Genomic DNA, 26,946 nt, shown 5'->3' with positions numbered 1-26,946 from the left:
GGGAAGGGTAGCGGTCGTACGCCAATTACCATGTTTCTCTTTTATTAGATAGGACTAGAGGCCCGGTGCACAAAATTCATGCACCCGCGGGAGGTACCTCAGCCCGGCCTGTGCTATCTCACAGTCCAGGAGCCATCGGGGGATATCCGACTGACAGCTTAGGCCCATTCCCCCTGGGGAGTGGGCCTAAGCCGGCAGTCAGATATCCTTAGCGCTGTCGTGGAGGCAGGAGAGGCTCCTGCCACCACTGCTGTTCTCACCAGCTGTGAACCCAGCTCAGGGGTTTTGGCTGAGTGGCGCTCTCCCTATGGGAGCATACTGACCACCAGGGGGAAGCTCCTGCGTTGAGCATCTGCCCACTAGTGGTCAGTGTGCATCATAGTGAATGGTCGTTCCGCCATTCAGTTGATTTGCATATTAGCCTTTTATTATATAGGACTAGAGGCCCGGTGCACAAAAATTTGTGCACTCGGGGGGTTCCCTCAGCCCAGCCTGTGCCCTCTCGCAGTCTGGGACCCCTCAGGGGATGACCACCTGCTGGCTTTGGCTCGCTCCCCGGGGGGGATCAGGCCTAAGCTGGCAATCAGACATCCCTCTGGCAGCCTGAGAGCCCTCCGGGATGTCCACTTGCCAGCGGGGAGCAGGCCTAAGCTGCAGTCGGACATCTTTAGCTCTGCTGAGGAGGCAGAAGAGGCTCCCACCACCATCGCTGTGCTGGCAGCTGGCAGCCTGGCTTGTGGCTGAGCGGAGCTCCCCCTGTGGGAGCGCACTGACCACCAGGGGGCTCCTCCTGCATTGAGCGTCTGCCCCCTGGTGGTCAGTGTGTGTCATAGTGACCAGTCATTCCTAGACGTTCTCCTGTTAGGGTCAATTTGCACATTACCCTTTTATTATATAGGATTAGATATCTGTTAATGGAAAAGACTTTTAAACCTATGTTTAAAAAAATATGTATATGTACTTAAGAAATTCAACAAAATATTAACAAGATAGAATCTTTTTCTTTTGTTAACAGTAGTACTTAAACAGTTGTAATTGCAAACAGTTCAGGGACTATATATGTATATCAAGTACACTGTCCTCACCACCCACAGCAATCACTGCTAGTAACTTATAGGTCCTTGAGGACTTTTCTATAGTTTTCATAGTTTTATTTTTATATTCAGAAGAAAATTTTTTTTAAATATATTTTATTGATTTTTTACAGAGAGGAAGGGAGAGAGAATAGAAAGTTAGAAACATCGATGAGAGAGAAACATCGATCAGCTGCCTCCTACACATCTCCTACTGGGAATGTGCCCACAACCCAGGTACATGCCCTTGACTGGAATCGAACCTGGGACCCTTCAGTCCTCAGGCCGACGCTCTATCCACTGAACCAAACCGGTTTTGGCTATATTCAGAAGAAAATTTTTTAAAGAAAATTTTAAAAATATGTTTTTATTGATTTGAGAGAGGGAGAGGGGAGAGGAGGGAGAAGGAGAGAGGCATCAATTGCCTCCTGCATGCCCTGTACTGGGGATCCAGCCCGCAACCCGGGCATGTGCCCTGACCCATAACCGAACTGGCCCCCTCTCGGTGCACAGGATGACTGAGCTACACTGGCCAGGGCAGAAGGAGGAATCTTAAAAGGATCCTGCTGCAGATTCAGTGGCAGCAGTGTGGTCAGCATGCTCAGAGAAGGTGTGATGGGCTCTTCTTCAGGAGGGTGGGGAGCACTGAAAAGACATCACAGAAGCCACACTCTTGGTCTGTCAACTAGGGTTCCTTTCTTTAGTCTCCAAAACGCCACTGTAATTTGGGAGCAGCCTAAAGCATCTGAGAACTTCACCCAAGAGGTAGAATCACACAGTTGTGTACTATCCTCGGAATTACAGGGAGGAAAGTTTGAAATATCAGGAAAACATTTTACATCCTCAAGACTACCCATGGGTAAGGAAGGCTTCCTTGAAAAGCCCTGAGCCTGGGGTCCCACATGCTGTTAGGTACTTCTCTTGCTGGAGAGCATCGGGACAGTGGCTGCAGACGCTGTTCCAAAGAGACCCGAGGGCCGTTGGTGTGCACCTCGGAGCCACTGCGGCTGGCTGGGCTGGGGAAGGTTGAGGAGCAGGATTCAGCCAGTGCCTCCGCCTGGTTGTGTGTCAGGGTCCATATAAGATTTTGTTTGAGAAGAGTTCATTGCTTCCTTAAAAAGAATTAGGGGGGCCGAAACCGGTTTGGCTCAGTGGATAGAGCATCGGCCTGCGGACTGAAGGGTCCCAGGTTCGATTCTGGTCAAGGGCATGTACCTGGGTTGCGGGCACATCCCCAGTGGGAGATGTGCAGGAGGCAGCTGATCGATGTTTCTCTCTCATCAATGTTTCTAACTCTCTATCTCTCTCCCTTCCTCTCTGTAGAAAATCAATAAAATATATTTTTTTTAAAAAAAGAATTAGGGGGGAAGGAAATAGAAAACATTGATTAAGCAGTTTTTATTCTGTATTTCCGTAGTCTCCTCTTATCCGAGGTTTCACTTTTCATGATTTGTTACATGGTCAACCACACTCTGAAAATATTAAATGGAAAGTTCCAGGAATAAACAAACGGTAAGTTTTAACTTGTGCACCGTTCTGAATAGTATGATGAAATCTTGTGCTGTTCCACTGTGTCCCGCGTGGGAAACCTTTCAGCTGCCCATGCTGTGTACCCTACCTGCCCACCCACCACTCGCTTAGCAGACGTCTCAATTACAGCTGGATGTGGTGGTATCACAGTGCATGTGTTCAGGGAGCCCTTATTTTGCTTAATGATGCCCCAAAGCACAACAGCTGGCAATTCATATATGCCCAAGGGATCCATAAAATGCTGCCTGTAAGTAAAAAGGTATGTGTGTGATAAAAACAAACAAACCAGTATATGTAGGGTTCAGTGGTACTGAGGACTCAGGGATCTGTTGGGTGTCTTGGAATGTATTCCCTGAGAATAAGGGGGGCTACTGTACTGAAAAGACTTAACTAGTAATTGGAATTTATAGACGCGTCTTTCCTTGGCAACATTAGAGCACTGAATTTTTTTTATTATTATTATTATTTTAGCATTGAACTCTTAAGTATCAGATAAATCCCTCTTTAAAGTTGCTATTATGGCCCTGGCCAGTGTGGCTTAGTTGACTGGGTCTTGTCCTGTGCACCAAAAGCTTGACAGTTCTATTCCTGATCAGGGCGCATGCCCAGGTTTCAGGCTCAATCCCTGGTAGAGGGCGTGCAGGAGGCAGCTAATTAATGTTTTTCTTTTATTGATCTCTCTCTCTCTCTCTCCCTCTCCCTCTCTCTCCCTCTCCCTAAAAATCAATTTGAAAAAATCTTTAGAAAAATAAAAATAAATTTGCCATTATACCTCAAAGAACCTCATTCAGTGTTCCACCCAGAAAAATTGTATTTGTGAGGCTGAGGGAGAATCTTGTCCACAGCGATTTTTCTTGGCCCTTGAACGGAAATTTCCTCAGTTCCCATTTTGCCTGTCTCTTGTCTTCTGCGCATTGTCGGTGTGAAACTCACGTGCACAAATACAGTTGACCCTTGAACAACATGGGTTTGAACTGCATGGGTTCACGTTTGCGTGGATTTTTTTCAATAAATATGTCTTTTAAAAATAAAATAAAATAAAAAATAAATATGTACAGTATTGTAAATGTATTTTCCTTATAATTTTCTTAATAGCATTTCCTTTTCCCTAGTTTACTATAAGAACACAGTATTCAATACATATTTCATATAAAATATATGCTGTTTACATTATTAAGCCGGTCAACAGTATGCTACTAGTAGTTAAGTTTCGGCAGAGTCAAAAGTTATATGCGGCCCTGGTGGTGCAGTTGGTTAGAGCATCATCCAGTACACCAAAAATTTGTGGTTTAATTCCCAGTCGGGGTGCATGCAGCAGGAGGCTAGTTGATGTTTCTCTGTCCCCTCAATGTTCCTCTCTCTCCCTCCCACCCTCCCTATCTGTCTCTCAAAATCAGTAAAAACATAACCTCCGGTGAGAATTTTAAAAAGTTCATGAGGGTTTTTTGACTGAGTAGGGGGTTGCAGCCCAACCCCGTCTTGTTCAGGATCAGCGCCCCAACCCCGTCTTGTCAGGGGTCTGTTGTACTTTTAGCCTCTTCGGAAGAAGATGGGGTCTCCTCAGAGAGGCTCTTGCTTATCCAGAAGTGCAGCTGAAGTGCTGTGTAGACTGCCCCCAGTCCTGAGTGGGTCTCATAGTGTCCATAGATTTCAGAGCCAGGGAGACCTTAGAGCTAACTTCATTCAACAATAAATTGAGGTTCAGAAAGGTGAGTGATTTGCCCACATTCACGGTTTATTGGTACAATTTTATAGTCAGGAAGTGGTAGGAATGTGTGGAGAGGAAAGAGAGAATCAAGAGAGCTGTGCCCTAATCCTTTCTCTGCCATTAATTTGTCTCGTGACCTTAGACAAGTACATTCTCATCTATAAAAAGATGTTGTATTAGCTGATCTCAGAGTTGCCTTCCAGCATACAAACTCCATGGTCCTTATCGGGTCCATGCTTGTACCTGTGTTTAAGGGGCCACTAAATAAATGGTCTTAATAAGGTAGCCTCGCCTCTGTAGGAAATGCTGTTGCATTTTTAATGTTCTCACTTAGCAGGGTTTTGCTTGATCTTTATGCTGAGGAATCCTTCTTATGTGGTTTATGTATTTTGTTTGTTTTGTTTTATAGAGGGAAGGACTTTCTAAATTCAACAAGATCTATGAATTTGATTATCATCTGTGTGGCCAGGTGGGTGGTACAGTATTTCTATCGTACAACGGAGGCGTGCTTTCAGATCAGGTGTCACTTTGGTGTGCATTCTCTCCATTTTTAATCGTGGCTAAAAAGAGCAGCTGTTCTTTTTACAAGCAAGTTCTCCCTAAATTGCTTGTATTTTAGAATTACTTAATCCAGAAGAGTTAGTCAGCCTGGCCATTGTAGAATATGTCGCCATCTTTTAAGAATAACTATTGTTAAGACCTAAAGATCCCTGGTTACAGATGACTACTTTATAATTTGTAAGGAAGTCTCTTTTTAATAAAAAATGTGGTCACATCTCAGCTGTTTTTATAACAAGAAGCTAATGTGCAACAGTTGGGGGGAATTTTAAATGCTACAAAAAGCATCAGGGTACTAGAATTAAAATGGTGATTTCATTGTATTGCTATGGCTTTGGGCTTCAAAGAGCTCTATTTATGTTTGTTTCTTCCCAATCAACTGGGTTTTTTTGTTTGTGTATTTTTTTAATACTTTAATTTTTTAGAGCAATTTCAGATTCACAGCAAAATTGAGGGGAGAGGAAGGTACAGAGTTACCACATACCCTCTGCCCTTCCCGCCCCCCATACACACACACAGCCTCCCTCATTATGAACATCCCTCATTAAGAAAAGAAAAAAACAAAACAAAAAAAGATCCCTCCACACAGTGGTATATTTGTTATAACCGACACACCTACCTGGACGCGTTATAATCTCTCAGAGTCCGTAGTTTACATTAGGGTTCATTCCATGTCATGCTTTCTTTGGGTTTGGCCAAATGTAAGTAAACATATGTCCATTATTACGTTCATTGCCCTACAAACCCTCTGTACCACCTACTCATCTCTCCCCCCCACCACCACCACTTTTATTTCCTTAATAGAAGTTTCTCCCTTTTATTTGAATGATGTAGCAAAATATAGTTGCTAAAAGACTGACTCAAATTTTGTTACCATTTAGAATGTTACCATGATAATGACCTCGGTTTCTGGACATTTGCTGGCTCATGATTTCCAGATGCAGTTTCGTAAATGGTCAGTACAATTCTTGGGGGGCAGAACTTTCCGATTATTACAGTAACTTGTAGAACATTACAGGGATTTTGAGGCATATTGATCCTATTGTGTAACGTATAATACTAAGATGACTGAGCCAGTTCACGCTATTATAGCAAAATACCACAGACTGGTTGGTTTATAAACAACAAATTTACTTCTCCCAGTTACGGAGGCTGGAAGGAGGAGGTCAGAGTGCCAGCATGGTCTGGGTGCCGACCGCCGGCCTCTCACCACGCCTTTACCTGGTGGAAGGTCTAGGGCAGCGGTTCTCAACCTGTGGGTCTCGACCCCTTTGGGGGTTGAACGACCCTTTCACAGGGGTCACCTAAGACCATCGGAAAACACATATATAATTACATACTGTTTTTGTGTTTAATCACTATGCTTTAATTATGTTCAATTTGTAACAATGAAATTGGGGGTCACCACAACATGAGGAACTGTATTAAAGAGTCGTGGCATTAGGAAGGTTGAGAACCACTGGTCTAGGGAGTTTGTGTGGCCTCTTTTATAAGCATCCTGATCCCACTCATGAGGCTCCACCTTCATAACCTATTCACCCCCAAAGGCCTCACCTCCTAGCACCACCACTTTGGTGTCAGGATTCCAGAATATGAGTTCTGGGAGGAACAAAGCGTGAGGCTGTAGAAATGACCTTGGATTAACTGATTCACCGCAGGTTTAAAGAGCCATCGCAGTGTGCTCCCCAAAATAGCCAGAGCTTTGTCATGCAGTCATTGGGTTGCATTTCTCCGATAGCAGATATGCATGGAGGCTTCTAGAATGTCTTCCTAGCAGCTCCTGCTAGTGCTCCTGGGAAGTGGAAAGTGCATGTGCAGAGGGTCTGAGTCTTGCTCTTGACCCTCGGGCATTTCATGCGGGGCTCTTCTGTGGGTCCCTCCCCGGGTGCACGGGGCGGAGTTTTCCCTCATGCTGAGGTGGGCTTTGTGTGTTTCCATTTCTTTTCTAGGCAGAGCTGCAATCCCCTTGTCCTCTTTGAAGCAGAAATTGAGAAGTACTGCCCAGAGAACTTTGTAGACATCAAGGTGGGATCTTTTGGAAGACATGGCACTGGAGTTGAACCACCACGAGATCATTGAACTGAGTGGTTTCTGTATTTTGAATGCATTGAATTCAGAGGCAAAGTTTCCCACGAAACTAAGTGCCATGATTAAAAAAGTATTCCCAAAAGAGGCCATTGAACTAAGTGGCCAAGGGACCGGAGTCAGCCTTTTTGTGATTTTGTTGAAATAAACTCTCAGAATAAGTATTGTTAAATTACTAATTCTAGCTCTGACCCCATCTCTGGTTAGAATGAAGAGACTACGAAGTGTGTAAATGGTCCTTTGACAGTAAATTGTGAGTTTACAAGCAGTCAGAGCACCTGTAGCTAATCCAGTGCTGCCTGGGAAACCTTGGGATGAAACTCAGTTAGGGGTCCGTTCTTTTTAAACCAGACATGACATAACCAGACCCACTAGAGTCCCATGTGCTGTTAGAACTGAGTTTCAGGTCTCTTCTTGCTGGTGTAGTTGCATTGACCTCAGGCTTCCAGAAGCTCATTGGTGAGTGTGACTCTAAGCTGGCGGCTGTGCTAGTTTCTTCACCACCCTAGAGCTGTAAGCACAGCTTTCTCTGGTTTCTTTTTCTCTCCGTGGTGCATATTCCAAGAGCGTTATTAATGCTCAGTCAGGTCTGTTTAGTGGAGAGGTGCAAAGTAGTCCCGCCGCGGGCTGTGCTCTCACTGCTCTTCCCTACCAACTTCAGAAAACTCTGGAACGAGAGACTCGGCAGTGCCAGGCCCTGGTGATCTGGACCGACTGTGATAGAGAGGGTGAAAATATTGGGTTTGAGATTATCCACGTGTGCAAGGCTGGTAAGTGATGCCCCTTCTGAGTTCCTGTACTTCGGGAAGGCATGAATAGATGATTCTCCGGCATAGATGTGTGAGTGGCTGCGCCTGAGTTCCTCCCCATATACTCTTCCTCCTGAGTCCCCCTGCCATTTGCACTGGCTGTGTGTCCTGGAGCAAGTCACTGACCCCCCGGGAGCCTCGGCTTCCTCTTCTGGAAAGCCCGCCAGCCTGGCATAGTTCCCAGAGCCGCGGGGACTGAATGAGACAACCACGCAGATCCGGTAGCCCTGGCCTTACTGCGTATTAGCTCCAAGTACATTGCCAGCTTCTTGGAAAGAGGGACTTTATTTTCTATTTTTTATTTATTTTAAATATTTTTTATTGGTTCTTTTTAAGGGAGATAGTAAGGGAGAGGCAGAGAGAGAGAGAGAGAGAGAGAGAGAGAGAGAGAGAGAGAGAGAGAAACACCAGTCAGTAGCCTCCCTGGCCAGATAGCTCAGTTGATTGAAAAGTTGACCCAGTACAACAAGGTTGCGGGCTCGCTCCCTGGTCAGGTCATACAAGAATCAACCAATGAGTGCATAAATGGGCAGCAGCTTGAGGTTTCTCTCTCAGATCATTTTTAAAATTAAGTTTGTTGAGGTAACATGGTTAATAACATTATGTAAGACTCCTTTTTAAAAATCTTCATCCAAGAAATGAGAATATTTTTTCCACTGGTTTTTACAGAGGGGGGAGGGAGAGAGAGGAAGAGAGAAACATTGATGGAGAGAGACACATGAATTTGTTGCTTCCCACACTTGCCCCCACTATGGGTGGGAATGGAACCTGCATCCCAGGTACATGCCCTTAACCGGAATTCGAACCCAAAACCCTCCGGATGCTCTAACCCAGCCGTGGGCAAACTACGGCCCACGGGCCGGATCCGGCCCATTTGAAATGAATAAAACTATTGAAAAAAAAGACCATGCCCTTTTATGTAATGATGTTTACTTTGAATTTATATTAGTTCACACAAACACTCCATCCATGCTTTTGTTCCGGCCCTCCGGTCCAGTTTAAGAACCCATTGTGGCCCTTGAGTCAAAAAGTTTGCCCACCCCTGCTCTAACCACTTAACACACCGGCCAGGGCAAAATTCCATTGTTTAAACTCTATATTAATTTTACCTCCTGAACATTAACAAATGTTGAAGTGAACTTAAATGTGAGTCTGAAGCTATAATGATTCCTGAAAATTTGTTTTAATTTAATTAAAAAAAATTTTGTTATAAGGTACTAATTTTTTTTTAGAGAGAGGAAGGATGAAGGAGAGAGAAAGAAAAGCATCGATGTGAGTGGGAAACATCGATCGGTTGCCTCCACTATGCACCCCGACTGGGTATGGAACCCGCAACCTTATATGTGCCCTGACTGGGAGTGGAACCCACAGCCTTTCAGTGTGTGGGACGGCACTCCAGCCAGCTGAGCCAAGGCGACTCTCGCATTTAAATGCATTAACTTCCAGGGAGAGTGTATGTGTTATTTCCATGACAGGACACAAAATAGGATCTGTTAATTAACGTTTTTCTCTTCCCGAAAGGTCTGAGAGCAAGTGAAATTAAAGTCTTGAAAGGCTCACTAAGACGGTCTCAGTTAATAGCTAAATTCAGTCCGCTGTCGTTACTGACAGCGCTCAGCTTGGAGGCTGTAATGAATTCCCTCTCAGAAAGCATAGTGCTCTTTCAATCGGATGCTTCACAGCTTCTTGAACTGCCCAGCTGTCTTCCTCCAAGGTGGCCTTTGTGATGAGAGGGCGGTGTGACTTGGCTCTGCCCTTGGCCACTCTTTCTGTTCTGCAGTGAAGCCCAGCCTGCAGGTGTGGAGGGCCCGTTTCTCTGAGATCACCCCCCGAGCCGTCACGATGGCCTGTGAAAACCTGACCCAGCCCGACCAGAGAGTGAGCGATGCTGTGGACGTGAGGCAGGAGCTGGACCTGAGGATCGGTGAGGGGCCGCACGGCCTTTGCTGGCGCATGCAGCTATTGGGCTTCGGTTATGGAACCGAGGATGAGGTTTGTGTGTAAATATGTGCATCTGGCTTTGACCTTGCAGGTCATCATTTTCTTGTTCTTCCTTTCCTTCCTCACTTTCCAGGAGCTGCCTTCACGAGGTTCCAGACCCTGAGGCTGCAGAAGATTTTCCCCCAGGTGTTGGCAGAGCAGCTAATCAGCTACGGCAGCTGCCAGTTCCCAACCCTGGGGTTTGTGGTGGAGAGGTTCAAAGCCATCCAGGCTTTCGTGCCAGAAATCTTCCATAGAATTAAAGGTGGGCTGGGACTTGTTTATGATGTGGAACCTACAGGCCCCGAATAGCCAAGGGCTCCGTGAGCGTCCGCGGCGCTAATTCACTGTTTACTTGATTTCTAGTTTTGCTGTTCTTTATTCTACCTCATTACAATATTCAGAATCCACGTAACGTTTCCTCAGTGACCTTCTCTATTTCATATTCGTTTGACTTTCACTGTAATGCTCCTATTTACCTGTCATGTCATGTGGCTGAGGCACAGCTTCCTGTTTGCGTTTCCCCAATAGTAACGCATGACCACAGGGACGGCGTCGTAGAATTCAGCTGGAAAAGGCACCGTCTCTTTAACCACACGGCTTGTCTTGTCCTCTATCAGCTATGCATGGAGGTAAGAAATATTTTGAAATCTCAGTGATCTGGGAAAATTGTAATTTCCCAAGTCAGTCCCTCTCTGGTGGCGGAAGCGATCCTGCCCCGTTTCCCCCTGAGCTGTAGCTTTCAGGATATCACTTTCTGGGACCAGTAAGAGTAGAACCTCCTGAAAACAGCACTAAAAATTGGGGAAGAAAAGGACCTGTGGAATTTTTAGGTGAAATGAGAAATGTTTGCTAAACTCTCCCCGGAAGCCAAGGCCTGTCATGGCAGCTGATAAGGACCAGCTGGGCCAGGGCGGGCCGTGCACGCTCAGAGTGGAAGGAGCTGGACAGCTTCGGGTCTGACTCTTTCAGCCATTGGTCAGATGAAATCTAAAGAGATGAAAGTCTCAAATGAGTGAACAAGTTAATTTCACACAATGATAAAGGACTGGAGGTAAAAGGATAAATTAATGGAGAATGGCCAGGCGGGGGGGCAGAAAGGGGGACTGTTCTAGGCATGGTGGTCATGAAAGGTATGTCAGGGAAGGCCAGAGTGAGTAGCAGCAGGCAGCCAAGGAGGGCCTGGGGAAAGCGTGTGGCCGTCAAGAGAGCAGCACATGCAAAAGACCTCTCAGCCACAGGCCAGTCAGTGGCTCAGCTGTGTCCCTCAGGCTGACCGTCCACTTTGCGATGCTGCTTCCTGTCAGTCAGCACACAACTGCCGGTGTTCACGCAGGGGCTGCACGCTGTGGCACCTAAAGAAGACTTGGAGCTCTCTAGGTTTGATGATCAGCTGTGCTTCTCAGCTGTAGCCATTGGCAGGGTTAGCATTTGCTAAGGGAAAGTAATGACTACTGAGCACCTGCTTCATGCCAGACACACCGTGTGTTTACATGTGACTTCTTTTAGAACACTGCCCATGTGGGTGGCGGTCTCATTTTACAGATGAGGGGCTAGAGAGAGTGAAGGAACTGCACAGACACATTGGAGCCAGTAAGGGGCAGAGCAGGGACTGGTCCCAGTGTGTCTGACTCCAGCTCCCGCAGACCACGCTGCCTCCCAGGAGTCACTTGTCTGTCCACTACTTCACCCTTTGACCATGAAGGTCACACAGCCACCCTGCACGTTTATCTCTTCAGTAAAAAGACCTGCCCTTTTATGTGCTTTATTAGGATACTAGAGGCCCAGTGCACAAAGTTCGTGCACCAGTAGGGCCCCTAGTGGCTGCTGGCTGCCGGCTGGTACTTCCTCCCTTCCTCTGGCCCCCTGCCGCCACTGGGACCTTCATCCCTTCCCCCGACCCCCCACCCTAGTCGCCTGCTGCTGCCGCCACCGCTGGCCAGGACCTCCCTCCCTTCCACTGGCTGGCCCCACCCCCTGGTCAAACTCCTGAACACTCCCAGTTGAGGGGACAGTTTGCATACTGCGCTTTTATTATATAGGATGGCACAAAAAAAAAAAAGCAGGTGGGATACTTTGAGCTCCTTGTCAAGTGCACTTGGTCCCAGTCTATTTGGAAAGGGAGATTTGGATTTTGATATATAAATATTCTCATTTCCAAATCACTTAAGTTGAGTTCTTTGTCTACTTGAAGTCTCTTAAAAGTGTGAAGTTGGTCTTAAAATTAGTTTCTTCAGCTTGTATTATAGAATTTCTCCTATTTCTAATTCTGTATTATCAAGAATTAAAAAAAAAAAAGTAACTCCATGCACGCGAGATTGGAGACCATACTTAGGAGAGGCATAGGCTGCTGTGGTCCACGGGCTCCAGGGGGGCACCGGAGGGCTTGTGAGTTGCCCCTCGTGGTCTTGTTTGCGTGGGAAGGTGATGATGGCACCCCCACACTGGACGACAGCCGGTGTGCATGGAGCACTTCCGCGGGACGAGCAGGGTCCCTGCTGACGGTGGGTGAGCAGAGTGCTGAGCAGGGCCTGTGGGACAGCGGCAGACGGGCATCAGCAGGTTCACGTGCCTCTGCTTTTCTTGGCTTCCCAGGACCCCAGGGCGACTGTGGTGGAGGTCAGTTCTAAGCCAAAGAGCAAGTGGAGGCCTCAAGCTTTGGACACTGTGGTACGTTCTGGGGGGATTTCGCCAGCCCCTGACTTCCTGTTTTGGGGACCAGACCATGGCCCAGTGACATCACTCTTCACAGGGCCACACAGGAAAGCACCTGGGAAAAACAGAAACTCCAAACCCTGGGCCTGCTTGGCCTCTGCTTCTTTAATATTTAAGTTATTAATGCAATATAACTATTTCATGTGGAGTTTGGGAAACAACAAAGGGAGATAAATCAACCATCACCTCACCATTCTTGTGTAATTACTGGTGTAACCTTGGTGCCTTCTTTTTTTCATATGCGTATTTTTTAGAGTTGTAATTGGAATACTTTGTTTTTCCCAGCTAAGTTCTTTTTTAAAAAATGTTTCTGCATAATATATAAATATTTAAATATCCGCTTTATGAGCCTACTCAAGAACAAATTTTTTGACTCTACGAGCCCCACCCAATGGGACACAGTCTGAGTAAACGCATTGGGGTTCCCCTTCCAAGTCACCAGTGTGCAGGGGAAGTCAGAACATCCTGTCAAGGCCAACTCCAGAGGCTGAAACGCAGAGGGCACGCGCTGGGGGCTGCGTGTGCTGGGGGCCGCGTGTGCTGGGGGCCACGTGTGCTGGGGGCCACATGTGCTGGGGGCCGCGTGTGCTGGGGGCCGTGCGCGAGGCAGCTTTGCTTCCAGACAGTAGGCAGGAGTGTTTCTCCCCCGCCGGGTGGATACTTTGCCTTGTTGCCGAGCATTGTGGGATGTCAGCCGGGAAAGGGCCGCCGGTTCTCCCCAGGAGGCTGGCAGAATGGCATTCATCATTCAGGGGAACATCCAGGATTCGAAGAGTGTTCCCAAACTGGGGTGCTCAGACTGTCTGTGTCAGAATCTGTATTAGGTGCTTGTTAAAAAACGCAGATTTCCTTTCCTGGCTGGGTGGCTCAGGTGGTTGGAGCATCGTCTCCTACACTAAAAGGTTGTGGATTCAATTCCCAATCAGGGCACATACGTAAGTTAAGGGTTCCATCCCCAGTCACAGGGCCCACGGGGACAACTGATCGATGTTTCTGTCTCACATCGATGTCTCTCTCTCTTCCTTCTCTCTATAAATCAATAATACCATATCCTCAAGTTGGGTTTTTTTTTAATGCAGATTGCCGGCCTCTCCCTGCTTATGTCAGAATCCCTAGTGCTCAGGGCCTGGGAATCTGCTTGCTTCCCAGGTGATTCTTGCTTCTGCACGTCAGGGTCTAAGAACCACTGGAGTAGATCCTGGCTCTGCTGGGCAGACCCAGGAATTTCCTCTCAGCACAGTCTTTCTCCCTCTAAGTGACAGCAGCTGGAGTGACGGGCCCAGCCAGTCTGGAGATGGCGGTGTGGCTGTGCCGTGCCCTCTGGCTGCGCTACACCCTAACGTGCCTGTTGACATTCACAGGAGCTGGAGAAGCTGGCATCTCGCAAGCTGAGAATAAGCGCCAAAGAGACCATGAGGATCGCCGAGAAACTCTACACTCAGGGGTAAATGTCTCACCTGTGGGTAGAATGTGATGCATCTTCATCAACGTGAAATACTTCAGAAATAGAGTTTATGCGAAACACACTGTCTAGATATCACTTAAGCTCTGAAGTAGAAGAATTTTGACACTGACTTCTCTTTCCTAATAATGAAAAAGTTATTTCAAAATCTCTTCTAAAACAAGGGTCCATAGAGTAAATTCAAATCCCAATCTTGATCCCCCAGCAACTCCCCCTGGGCCCTGGCAGGTGGCAGGCAGCACCTTACCTTTAGGACCTGTGGGTCGCGACCCCTTTGGCAGTTGAACGACCCTTTCACGGGTCGCCTAAGACCATCCTGCATATCAGATATTTACATTACGATTCTTAACAGTAGCAACATTACAGTTATGAAGCAGCAACGAAAATCATTTCATGGTTGGGTCACAACATGAGGAGCTGTATTTAAAGGGCCAGAAGGTTGAGAACCACTGCTTTAGGAGTTGTTTGCCTGTTAGAAGCCATCCTGCCTCCAGGGTCATGGGCCCCCCGTGCCATCTGGGGCCAGTGTGATCCGTACAGATCGGCATGGCAGCCACACTACGGCTGACTGCTGAGTGCCTGAAATTTGGGGTGTCTGAGTTAGGATGTGCTTAAGTGTGAAATACACACTGGGTTTCAAAGATTTGCGTGGAAACAAGAACGCAGACAATCCCAGTAATGGGTAGGTGGCTAACGAAAGCTTTAATTACACATGGGTTACATTGCAGTTCACTGGGCAGCACCACTGTGTCTGCCTGGAGAGAAGTGTAGGCGTGTGCATGTTGTAGCTGCCGGGCCATCGTGCGGGTGCTCTGTCAGACTGACATAGCGAAGGCCCTGGATGTGCCCGGCACACAGCTGCTGGCAGAGCCGAGCTGAGAGTGTGCCCTTGCTGTGCCCTCCCTTCATTTATCCTTTGACTTCTTTGCGTCTCTCACCCCTTCTGGGGGGCACATCTCAGGACTTCTATCAGCGTAGGTAACAAGGTTGCCTTCATTTGAGTTGGCTGGCTCAGATGAATTATTGCTGGTGTCACCAGGTGTTTTCAACCGAATTCAGTTGTTTATGGACCAATCTCTTGTTCTGTTTGTCTGCCTTTGTTTTAGGTACATCAGCTATCCCAGAACTGAAACGAACATTTTCCCCAAGGACTTAAACCTGACAGCACTGGTGGAGCAGCAGACCCCGGATCCACGCTGGGGGCCCTTTGCCCAGAGCATTCTAGAGCGGGGGGGCCCCACCCCACGCAACGGGAACAAATCTGACCAAGCTCACCCTCCCATCCACCCCACCAAATACACCAGCAGCTTGCAGGTTGGTTTCCCTGGCTCTGCTGCCTCCTGGAACCCAGAGGGAGGTGAGGGGTCAGTGGTGGCATTTGAATTTACTCTAGTGGGCTCTTCTTGTAGGAACTATGTGATTGTGAAATATCTCCTCCATTTCAGAAAAGAGATGTTATTGTACAAGCTCTCTCTCCTATTTCACAGTCTGCCTGGCTTCCATGAAAGACCCCTATGGTGGGTTCTGCTCTCTACCCGGCCCACCCACTTCCCCACTCTGTCAGCTCCCTCTGCTGCTTCCCTGCACCCCCAAACTGATCTCTGCACAGCCCCCACCCACGCAGAACCCTGGCCCTCTCGTTCCCTTGTCACCTGGAAGAATCCTATTCATCCTCCCAAAACTGGATCCGTTTCCATTGCCTTCCCCAACTTTCACATCCCCTCCTGCCACACTCCACTCAGCAGGACTGTCACACTTAGCATGTGCTCAGCTGCGGGGGAAGCTCCGTGATGCCCCAGCTAGTCAGGCTGTTTGACATCTGCAGGTTGTGAAGTCTGGTATCTTCTTCTTTTTCCTCCTTTCTTCCTCCTCCTCCCTTCTTGTTCTTCCTTTTCTTATTTCTTCCTTTTTTTTTCTTTAAATTTTTTTTTTTCAGAGAGGAAGGGAGAGGGAGAAGATAGAAACATCAATGATAGAGAAACATCGATCGGCTGCCTCCTGCCTGCCCCCAGGAGAATGCCCTGACCGGGACTCGAACCAGAGGCCTCGGTGCATGGGACAACATTCAATCCACTGAGCCGGGCTTCTTTCTCCTTTTTTTAAAAATTTTATTTTTTTATATTTTATTGATTTTACAGAGAGGAAGGGAGAGGGGTAGAGAGTTGGAAACATCCATCAGCTGCCTCGTGCACATCCCCTACTGGGATGTGCCTGCAACCTAGGTACATGCCCTTGACCAGCATCGAAACCGGTTATGACTCTTTCTCCTTTTAGTAACACATTATTCTTTCTGATTTTTAAAAAATACATATTTTTATTGATTTCAGAGAGGAAAGGAGAAAAGAGAGAAATAGAGAGAGAACCATTGATCGGCTGCCTCCTGCACGCTCCACACTAGGGATCAAGCCCACAACCCAGGCATGTGCCCTGACCTCCTGGTTCACAGGTTGATGCTCAACCACTGAGCAACACAGGCCAGGCTATTTTTTTTCTGATTTAAAAAGTAATACATGTTCATTTTAGGCAATTGAGAAAGAAAAGGATGTCCTCTAATCTTACCTCCTCCTGAAAACCATCCGTTTTCTATGCATGTGTATAATATTCTTACATTAAAATTGCAGCCTTAAATAGTTCATAAACTATTTTTTTCCATTTTATGTTTCTCCATGTGCTGAAATATTTTAAAGTATATTTAATGACTGCATAGCTGGTCTGTAACTTATTTTGCCAAGTCTGTTTCTGAAGGATTAAGTTGTTCCAACTTTTAGATACATGATATACTAAAGTTAACAGGTGTATACATAAATATTAGTGCAGATCTCTCATTATTTTCTTCTAATACATTCTCAGAAGGAGCATTAATGGATACAAGCATGAACATCTTATGGGCTCTTGATAGACTGAGCCTCACCAAATGCTGGGTTACTGAACTGGTGGAAAATCACCAACCCTGTGTTCATGAAGTTGGTCTAAGGCTGCCGGATGCAAACTTACCCTGTATCTCTAATGTACGAGGGTGCCTTGTTACTTCTTATGCTTTCGCCTGGTGGTCTGTGTAGGTTGGGTTTATGGCCAAAACGCCACTTCCCACTGTTGAGGGCAACATGACTCTCTTGCTGATCTTTGCCTGACTAGAGTCGTGCGGTTTATCAGCCTACGTCCATAGCACCAGGGCCGTGGCCTGGCTCGCCACGTCCGAGCAGGGGGCAGGAGCGGTGCGCTCTGTTCTGTGCGGACTGTGGCCTGAGAGGGGCGTAAACAGGTGGCACAGCAGTGATGCTGAGACCCGGGCGGCGCTGTTCTGGATCTAGAGGGAGTCTCCGCTTGCTTTTCTTCACAGGGAGATGAACAGCGACTGTATGAGTTTATCGTTCGCCATTTCCTAGCTTGCTGCTCCCAGGATGCTCAGGGGCAGGAGACTACGGTGGAGATTGACATCTCCCAGGAACGCTTTGTGGCTCATGGTCTCATGATTCTGGCCCGGAACTACCTGGATGTGTACCCATATGATCGCTGGAGTGACAAGGTAATGGGTCACAGGTGCAGTCACAACCGTGGGCCTCGGGGGACGGGAAGGCAGCCGTGGTCCCACCCTAGAACCATTGCTAGAGGGGGCATGTTCCTAGGACCGGAAGCTGTCTTTTGCTGAGTGCCGTGGCAGGATGGTTTGACTGACGCTTCTGCTCTCTGTAGACCCTCCCTGTGTATGAGAGAGGCTCCTGCTTTCAGCCCAGCACCGTGGAGATGGTGGACGGGGAGACCAGCCCACCCCAGCTGCTCACTGAAGCCGATCTCATTGCCCTCATGGAGAAGCATGGCATTGGTCAGTAGCTCATCACCATGGTAACTAGCAGCTCTCCAGCACAGCAGCTAATGTGGACCCTGCCTTATAGCTGAAGCGAGGCTCAGAGAAGTTAGGGACTTAACCTAAGGTTTCAAAGTGTGTTTTATTAAAATGTAGATCCAAATAACTCCACAGTCAGTGTTCTTACCACTGCTCTGCACCACCTATGTACACACAGGCTCCTCAGACCCTGTATCACACACACACATATACACAGGCAGGCGCCTCAGACCCTGCACCACACACACACGCACACACACACACAGGTGCCTCAGACCCTGCACCACACACACACGCACACACACACACAGGTGCCTCAGACCCTGCACCACACACACACGCACACACACACACAGGTGCCTCAGACCCTGCACCACACACACACGCACACACACACACAGGTGCCTCAGACCCTGCACCACACACACACGCACACACACACACAGGTGCCTCAGACCCTGCACCACACACACACGCACACACACACACAGGTGCCTCAGACCCTGCACCACACACACACGCACACACACACACAGGTGCCTCAGACCCTGCACCACACACACACGCACACACACACACAGGTGCCTCAGACCCTGCACCACACACACACGCACACACACACACAGGTGCCTCAGACCCTGCACCACACACACACGCACACACACACACAGGTGCCTCAGACCCTGCACCACACACACACGCACACACACACACAGGTGCCTCAGACCCTGCACCACACACACACGCACACACACACACAGGTGCCTCAGACCCTGCACCACACACACACGCACACACACACACAGGTGCCTCAGACCCTGCACCACACACACACGCACACACACACACAGGTGCCTCAGACCCTGCACCACACACACACGCACACACACACACAGGTGCCTCAGACCCTGCACCACACACACACGCACACACACACACAGGTGCCTCAGACCCTGCACCACACACACACGCACACACACACACAGGTGCCTCAGCCCCTGCACCACACACACACACACATACACGCAGGCAGGCACCTCAGACCCTGCACCACACAGACATACACATACACACAGGCGCCTCAGACCCTGCAGCACACACACACACATACACACAGGCACCTCAGACCTGTACCACACACACACACATATACACATGGAGGCACCTCAGACCCTGTACCACACACACACACACACACACACACAGGCGCCTCAGACCCTGTACCACGCACGCACACACATACACACAGGCGCCTCAGACCCTGCACCACACACACACACACACACACACACACATACACACAGGTGCCTCAGAGTTACTGTGGGTTTGGTCTAGAGCAGGGGTGGGCAAACTTTTTGACTCGAGGGCCACAATGGGTTCTTAAACTAGACCGGAGGGCCGGAACAAAAGCATGGATGGAGTGTTTGTGTGAACTAATATAAATTCAAAGTAAACGTCATTACATAAAAGGGTACGGTCTCTTTTTTTCAATAGTTTTATTCATTTCAAACGGGCCGTGTCTGACCCGCGGGCCGTAGTTTGCCCACGGCTGGTCTAGAGTCTAGACCACTGCAGTAGAGTGAGTGACACAGATTTTTGCTTCCCCAGCACGTACAAAAGTTAGGTTTATATTGTACTGTAGTCTGTTAAGTGTGCAATAGTGTTATGTTTTAAAAATGTATATACTTTAATTTAAGAATACTTTATTGCTAAAAAGTGCATCATCTCAGCTCCAGAGCTGTGCCCTGTGTTTCCTGAGGGAGGGACTTGCTCGGTGCACACGCAGACGTGATGTGAGGTGCAGGACGAGGAGGTGTGCCTGGAGAGACAGCCATTTCCCACCGGCTCCGCGGGGAGCGGGCTGCCCATGGCCTCAGTATTTTGGGTCCAGGCTGAGATTTGTTTGTGTTAAATAAGGTCCCAACATGTAAAACTTGAGAAATTCCACATAAAAGCCTCTCTCCATCTTTTGAAGTCTCAGGAGGTCCGGCAGCCTGAGCCTCCTGTCCCAGGGACTCTTGTTCGGGTTTGCGCGGCAGCCACTCCTCTAGATGCCCGTCTCCGCTGCTCACGTGGCTCCCGCACGCCCGGTCCAGCCAGGCCCCTGCTGTGACCAGGGGTGGCCATAGTCGTAGATTTTCGTTAAAGCATTTACTGTAATTGTTTCAGAATTAGAAAGTAGGTTTATATGGTGTCAGATGGGATTAGGTTTATCGGGGTGATCATTTTGTAAGTCATATAAATGTTTGATCACTTGGTTGTGCACCTGAAATTAACATAATATTGTATGTCAGCTATAATTGTAAATTTAAAAATTATTTTTTTAAAAATGAAATTAAGTTTAAAAAGAAAAGCCAGGCCATGATTGTTTCTCCCACCAAGCCCTGTAGCCACAGCCTTACAGGTGGCTCTCTTGTGACTGCCCCGCGGGCCCCTCCTCACAGCTCTGAGGACTGCCTCTGAGTCTCGTCCAGGGGGCCGTGCCTGCAAGGGGGGCTCCCTGGGGTGTCATGGAAGCAGGCTGTTCCTCGGGGGGCAGCTCCTCACTGCAAAGTGAGTGTTGTTCTGTGACGTAGGAAGACGTGCCCTGACCTGAGGCCACTGGCCATCCCTGGCCTGTCCAGAAAGCCCGTGCATTTAGCTAAAATCAGAGGTAGTTTACCCCTGTGGTTATGCATTAAAGTGTGAGGCCTGGGGCCTGGGTGCACAGGCGAAAGGCCTCGTCCTTCTCTTCAAGGGCTGGTCCAGCAGGAGAACCAAACCAAACCAACCCCTGAGGCACAACATGCTGGGCTCCACAGGGAACGGCAGGGAGCCCGCAGCCTCAGAGTAAGAATGTTGAGGAGCGGAGGCAGGCCTCGCGGGGCAGGGAGGACACGGGGAGGACCCCCTGCTGTTGGGGCAGGCGCTCGGGGCGCTCGGAGAAGGGAGGCCAGAAAGGTGATGGGAGCCACGCCGTCGTGCTCAGGGCTCGGATGTTGGCCCGCGGGCAGCAGAGCCGTCTATGATTTCTAAGGAAAGGACCAATGTAGGGCTACACTTTTTTCAAATGTGAACAGCTTTATTGAGACATAATTCACATACAGTGTATAATTCATTGACTTAAAATGTGCAGTTCGGTGCTTAGTATATTCACAAAACCATGCAGCTGTCGCCACAAATCAAACATTTCACCACCTCAGAAAGAACCCCCACCTCAGAGCGGCCATTCCCTTCCCCGCCTGGTCCCCGCCCGAGGCAGCCATGCCCCCCTGCCACCATAGGTTTGCCTTTTTCAGACATTTCCTATAACGGAATCAGACACCAGGTGGCCTTTTGTAACTTGCTTCTGTCACTTAGCATGTTGTCACGGTGCGTCCGCGTGTGGCGTGTGTTAGGACGGTGTTCCTTTCATGACTGAGGAGCGGTCTGCCTTCTGTTTCTGTTGACGGACATCTGGGTTGTCCCATGGCGGCTGTTCCGAATGCTGCAGTGAACATTCATGCCCCGGTTTGTGTAGACGTGTTTTCAGTTCTCTCGAGTGTGCACCTGGGAGTAGAACTGCTGGGTCGGTGCCTGTGTTTGAGGACCCCAGGCTGGTTTCCGTGTTACATCCCCCCAGCAGTGCGGGGGGGTCCGGCATCTCCACATCCTCGCCAGCACTTACTGCCAGCTGGTCTTTATCTGCGTAGGCACGGAGTGACATTTCTCTGTGGGTTTGGCTGGCATTCCCTGGTGGCAGAGCTGTGTTTTAAAGGAGGGGTGGGAAGCCGAAACCGGTTTGGCTCAGTGGATAGAGCGTCGGCCTGCGGACTGAGGGGTCCCGGGTTCGATTCCAGTCAGGAGCATGTACCTGGGTTGCGGACACATCCCCAGTGGGAGATGTGTAGGAGGCAGCTGATCGATGTTTCTCTCTCATCGATGTTTCTAACTCTCTATCTCTCTCCCTTCCTCTCTGTCAAAAGTCAATAAAATATATTTTAAAAAAATAAAAAAATAAAGGAGGGGTGGGGAGCATCGCGTCCACTGGCCATGACATCAGTTGGTCTGGCCCTGCCAGGGCAGCCACAGGTGGGACTGGAAATTCAGTAAATCTAGGAGCTTTTTTCTTGCAACATTTATATTAAGAGAGCGATTTTATAAATATAAACATTGCCCTTGGCAGAAAAAACGGTTCCCTATCCTTGTTTTAAAAGGTCCCTTCAGCCCTAGCTGGCTTGGCTCAGTGGCTAAAGCATCGACCTGTGAACTGAGGAGTCCCGGGTTCAATTCCTGTTAAGGGCACATTGCCCGGTTGCAGGCTCACTCCCCAGTAGGGGGCGTGCAGGAGGCAGCAAATCAATGATTCTCATCATTGATGTTTCTATCTCTCTCGCTCTCCCTTCCTCTCTGACATCAATAAATATATATATATTTTAAAAGGTCCCTTTGGCCCTCTTCCGGTAGCTCAGTTGGTTAGAGCATCACCCTGACACACCAAGGCTGTGGGTGTGATCCCTGGCCAGGGCACATACAAGTATCAACCAATGAGTGCATAAGTGGAACAACAAATTGATCTCCCCCCCTTCCCTCTCCCTCCCCCCCCTTAAATCAATAAATTAAAAATAAATAAATAAACAAACAAAAGCTCCCTTTGGCCACAGCGGAGAGAACGGGTGGGTGGAGGGAGAGACCGGAAACCAGAGCCTCGGGTGTCCTGACCAGCTGGTGATGGGGCTCTGGCTGTGGCTCCGGCTGAGCTGAGGGGGAAACTTAAGACGCAACGTCCGAGCTGGAGGTGACAGCGTTAGTGAGCAAGCGGGTGTGAGGGACAGGGAGGGGGCCGTTGTGGTTTCCATATGGTCCAGACTGTGCATGGAGGAGTAGTGCAGAGAGTAGGCAATCCGGGCAGAGGGAGGGCCCACGGGGTGGTGGGGGGCAAGGTCTGGACTAACCGAGTCACTGGAATGGCTTTCAGGTACTGATGCCACACACGCGGAGCACATCGAGACGATCAAAGCCCGGATGTACGTGGGGCTCACCCCAGACAAGCGGTTTCTCCCTGGGCATCTGGGCATGGGACTGGTGGAAGGTAAGGGGAGGGGCTGCAGGGAGCTGGGGGCAGGGGGCTCTGTCGCTCAGATTCCAAGTTGTGCTGTCGGGGCCGCACAGAACACTGCTCTTCCTGCAGGCTATGACTCCATGGGCTATGAGATGTCCAAGCCGGACCTCCGCGCCGAGCTGGAAGCCGATCTGAAGCTGATCTGCGAGGGGAGGAAGGATAAATCTGTGGTTCTCAGGCAGCAGATCCAGAAATACAGGACAGTTTTCACCGAAGCAGTGGCTAAAGCTAAGAAGTGAGTGCACATAGGGGGTGAGGGGGTTAATTTCTCTAAGAAGTGGGAATTCATGGGCTGACTCAGCAAAACCAGGTGTTCCTCAAACGCTGCCCGCCAGGCCATCCATGCTCACCAGCGGCCTTGCGGCCTGGCTCCCCCCGGTCATTTCCTCCTGAGCTCCAAGTGTTCCCTTCCGTGGAGCTTTGTCAATATCAAAACAAACAGAGAGACCTGGTCCAGCTATGCTGGGCTGTTGGCTAAATGCTGTTCTCTTGATTCAGTTGTTTTGAATTAGTAGCAGCACAATCATATGCCAGTAAACCAGGTGCGGGGGTGGGACCACTTGTTCTCAGGGTGCCGTGAGGGGCCATTCAGCAACGCACGTGTGTGTTAGAAAGGTCTGCCCCAGCGTCGTGAATGCGTGAGCTGGTCGGGACCCAGAAGGACTTCAGGAGCGTGTGCCTGGGCCGGTATGATTTGTTTGATGTGCGGCCACTGACCGGCAGAGCTGCACCCTCCCGGGCGCTGTCCGTCACCCAGGCCGGCCAGGGGTGCAGTGCTGTGCCTGCCTCCCGCCTGTGCAGCCGGCCTGGGGCTGACCAGCCAGCTGGCTCCCGGTCACACGTGCTGAACGCACATAAGAACGTTGCCCACGCTCTGCTGTTTCCTCAGATTGGACGAAGCCTTGTCCCAGTACTTCGGGGAAAGGGCGGAGGTGCCCCCGGAGGAAGCCGTCTACCCGGCGGTGCCGGCTCCGGTCAGGAAGTGCCCGCAGTGCAACAAGGACATGGTCCTCAAGACCAAGAAGAGTGGCGGGTGAGTGCCCAGCTGTGCCCCACCTTTGCTCGCCTCGCACCTGCCGGCTTGGCCAGGCAGCTTCTGCTCACCCCGCCTTTTCTTTTTTCTTTAATCCTCACCCCAGGACATTTTCCCATTGACTTGTGGGGAGAGTGAAAGAGGGAGGGAAAGACAGAAATATCGATGTGAGAGAAACACCGATTGGTTGCCTCCTGTACGAGCCCCGACCAGGGCCTGGGCCAGGGAGGAGCCTGCCACCGAGGTGCATGCCCTTGCGATAGAATCCCACTTCTACCACGTACAAGTTTGTGCGCCAAAGCAGATTACTTAATCTTCTCTCGTCCCTAGACTTCGGGCACCGAGGTCTGCCTCACAACGCTGTGGGAAGGGTGGGGATTCAGTGAGAAGTCGGGGTCTAGCCCTGAGCCTGATATGCTAGATACGCAACAACACTGATTCCCTTCTCTCCCAGCTTTGGCTCCGAATTGGGTCTGACATCTTAAGTCCCTCCTATTCCCAGCGCATTCATTCCGAGTGGGCAGTTTACTCCGAGGTTCAGGTTGCCCGGCCGGCCCAGCTGCCCAAGCCAGTACCTGGGCCAGGGGAAGGTCATGGCGGGAGCGGCGGGCGGTGGTGCGGCCATCGTGTAGCCTGTGCCGTCCCTGTGGCCGGCGTGCTGGAAGGTGCTGGACAGACTGTCTTATCCGGCTCCATAACCACCCTATAGGGCAGCCGTTTTCTAAGGAGTGAGGCCGCGGCCGAGGGGCTGAGGGCTTGTCTATAGCAGGCAGCCTGGGAGCAGGAAAAGCAGAATTTGAACCCGGTCTTCACAGCCCTTCTCCGTCCTGCCAGCCCCTCTGGCTGCAGCGTCGTTCACCTCTGTGCTGCTCCGTGAGCAGGTGGCTTCCCTGACTCAGAAACCAGAGGTTCGTGGGCCCGACCAGCAGCCAGCGTCAAGCATGTGTTGCCCACAAACATAGAAGCCAGCGCCCCTGCAGGCGTGGGCAGTGCCTGGCGGCCCTGTGTCAGCGTTAATACCTGCTGTCAGGGGTTTCTTCTGGGCCACAGCGTGCATGGATTAATAAGCTTCGGAACCTAAGGGAAGGAGTGCTTACTTTGGTGCAGCTCTGGGCGCTGCAAGTCCTGGTGCCCTACGGGAGTCACCCAGGGGGGTCTGGAGGATCTTGTGAGGTTTCCCACTCCAGGGCTTACCTGATAATCTCCATTTCTGGGGTTTGTTTTGTTTTTCCTGGTCTGGTCATACCCAGGCATGCTCAGAGGACATTGTAGATGGTGTGTGTGGTGGCTAGTCCAGCCCTAGAATTTCAGGACTGGAAGGCATTGATAATGTTGGCCAAGAAAGATGTGGAGCAGGTGTTAAGGGTAAAGACTCTCTCTCAGACTGGGGGGGTCCTCGCCCTACCCCCCCGGCTCCCTGCACAGGAAGAGGTGAGAGCCCGGGGCACTGAGCCAAGCCCTCGCACTCCTTGGTGCTGTGGTCTGAGTGTTGGCAGGGGGGTTGGTTGTTTTTAAAGTAGAAAGCAGAGTCAGCTGTAGCAGTTTCTTTGTTATTATTTTGTTGCTGTTAATCCTCACCCAAGGATATTTTTCCCATTGATTTTTAGAATGAATGAAGGGGCGGGAGAGAGAGAAAAAAACATGGATGTGAGAGAGATACATCAGTCGGTTGCCTCCCACATGCACTCCAACGAGGGCCAGAGATCAAACCTGCAACCCAGGTACATGCCCTTGACCTGGAATCAAATCCGAGACCCTTCCGTGCACCAGCACTCCCACCACGAGCACACCTCCAGGGCAGCAGCGCATTTCTTAGCGGGTGGGCAGTGCGGCAGGCCAGCATTCCCAGTACAGAGGGCGCCCACACCTCACCTGCCTTCTGTCTGCAGGACGGCAGCCCTTCAGCTGTCAGGGTTCCTTTCTCCTTCAAGCGCTGGACCAGAGCTCACTGCTCTGCATGTCTGTCTCCAGTGCTGGGGCCCCTTAAGGGGGGACAACCGCTCTCAGGTCCTGTCGCCTTTGCCTGCTGTGGTCCTGCTCACAGTCCAGGGGCTTCCCTGTGCACAGACCTCTTCTCGGGACCTGGGCCCCTGGTGTCCATGTGGGGTGGGGACAAGGGTGTAAGACATGCGGGGCAGCAAGGGCACCTTACAGGGTGACACGGGTTATGTTTTGATTCCAGTACTGACAGGCTCAGAACTATAATGTGGTGCATGGCACATCCCACTGCCCGCCTGGCACCTTATAATGTGGAGAGAACTGAATTAAAGCTATTTTTTAAATATATTTTTAATTGATTTTAGAGAGAGAGGAAGGGAGGGGTAAAGAGAGAGAAATTTCGATGGGCTGCCTCCTGCACACCCCCAACTAGGAATTGATCCTGCAACCTGGGCATGCGCCCTGACGGGGCATTGAACCGGGGACCGTTCAGTGCACAATGTAATGCCCAGCCAACGAGCCGCACCGTTCAGGGCTTAAGCTATTTTATAACAACTCTGTCTCTTCACAGGCCTTCTGTTCATGTTGTAGAAGGCAGCTTGGCCAGTCTATGCTGGACTTTGAATAAACTCTCATATTCTGAAAAAAAAAAAAGGAAGAAAAAAATTTTCTTGCCAGATGGGGGACAGTCTGGGACTGGTTCCCCCAGTTCCCATTTCTGCCTGACCCTGGTCCCTGTGCTCCCCAGGTTCTACCTCAGCTGCACGGGCTTCCCGGAGTGTCGATCAGTTATGTGGCTCCCTGACTTTGTGCTGGAGGCGTGCAGGGATGAGAGTGTGTGTCCAGTGTGTCAGCCACACCCCGTTCACAGGTGAGCTGGGCGCCTGCGTCAGCATCAGAGGAGGTGGGCACGTTCAGGGCCTTTCACTCCTAGGCCCTCGGAGGGCGTTCGCTGTGCTCGCGGCGCCAGGCCAGCAGGTCTCCATTGGGGTAGGTCCCGCTGATGCCCTGGTAGGTGTGGGGGCCAGGTTCCTGGGCCATCTCAGGAGGAAGAACCGTGAAGGCCCCGTGGCCTGTCCTCTTCTGCTTGATGGCCTGAGTATGCGTGCATTGCATATCGTCCACGCTCTT

At 49.9% G+C, this 26,946-nt stretch overlaps 1 protein-coding gene across 1 annotated transcript in view; it reads left to right on the top strand.

The window, feature by feature from the left end:
- The window catches only part of TOP3A (topoisomerase (DNA) III alpha), a 51,311-nt gene that overhangs the window by 20,493 nt on the left and 3,872 nt on the right, over window positions 1-26,946 (top strand). The window contains exons 2-17 of the mRNA XM_006773961.2: window positions 4,721-4,780; window positions 5,751-5,824; window positions 6,819-6,894; window positions 7,616-7,724; window positions 9,544-9,687; window positions 9,838-10,008; window positions 10,275-10,375; window positions 12,339-12,413; window positions 13,820-13,902; window positions 15,027-15,234; window positions 17,261-17,446; window positions 17,614-17,743; window positions 22,701-22,814; window positions 22,914-23,079; window positions 23,734-23,877; window positions 26,564-26,686. Coding sequence (XP_006774024.1) covers window positions 4,721-4,780; window positions 5,751-5,824; window positions 6,819-6,894; window positions 7,616-7,724; window positions 9,544-9,687; window positions 9,838-10,008; window positions 10,275-10,375; window positions 12,339-12,413; window positions 13,820-13,902; window positions 15,027-15,234; window positions 17,261-17,446; window positions 17,614-17,743; window positions 22,701-22,814; window positions 22,914-23,079; window positions 23,734-23,877; window positions 26,564-26,686 — 1,964 coding nt within the window. The remainder of the gene's footprint in view (window positions 1-4,720; window positions 4,781-5,750; window positions 5,825-6,818; window positions 6,895-7,615; window positions 7,725-9,543; window positions 9,688-9,837; window positions 10,009-10,274; window positions 10,376-12,338; window positions 12,414-13,819; window positions 13,903-15,026; window positions 15,235-17,260; window positions 17,447-17,613; window positions 17,744-22,700; window positions 22,815-22,913; window positions 23,080-23,733; window positions 23,878-26,563; window positions 26,687-26,946) is intronic.

Source organism: Myotis davidii, unplaced genomic scaffold (assembly GCF_000327345.1).
Source record: "Myotis davidii unplaced genomic scaffold, ASM32734v1 scaffold207, whole genome shotgun sequence".
NCBI classification, from domain to species: domain Eukaryota; kingdom Metazoa; phylum Chordata; class Mammalia; order Chiroptera; family Vespertilionidae; genus Myotis; species Myotis davidii.
This window is presented reverse-complemented; position numbering and strand designations above follow the sequence as displayed.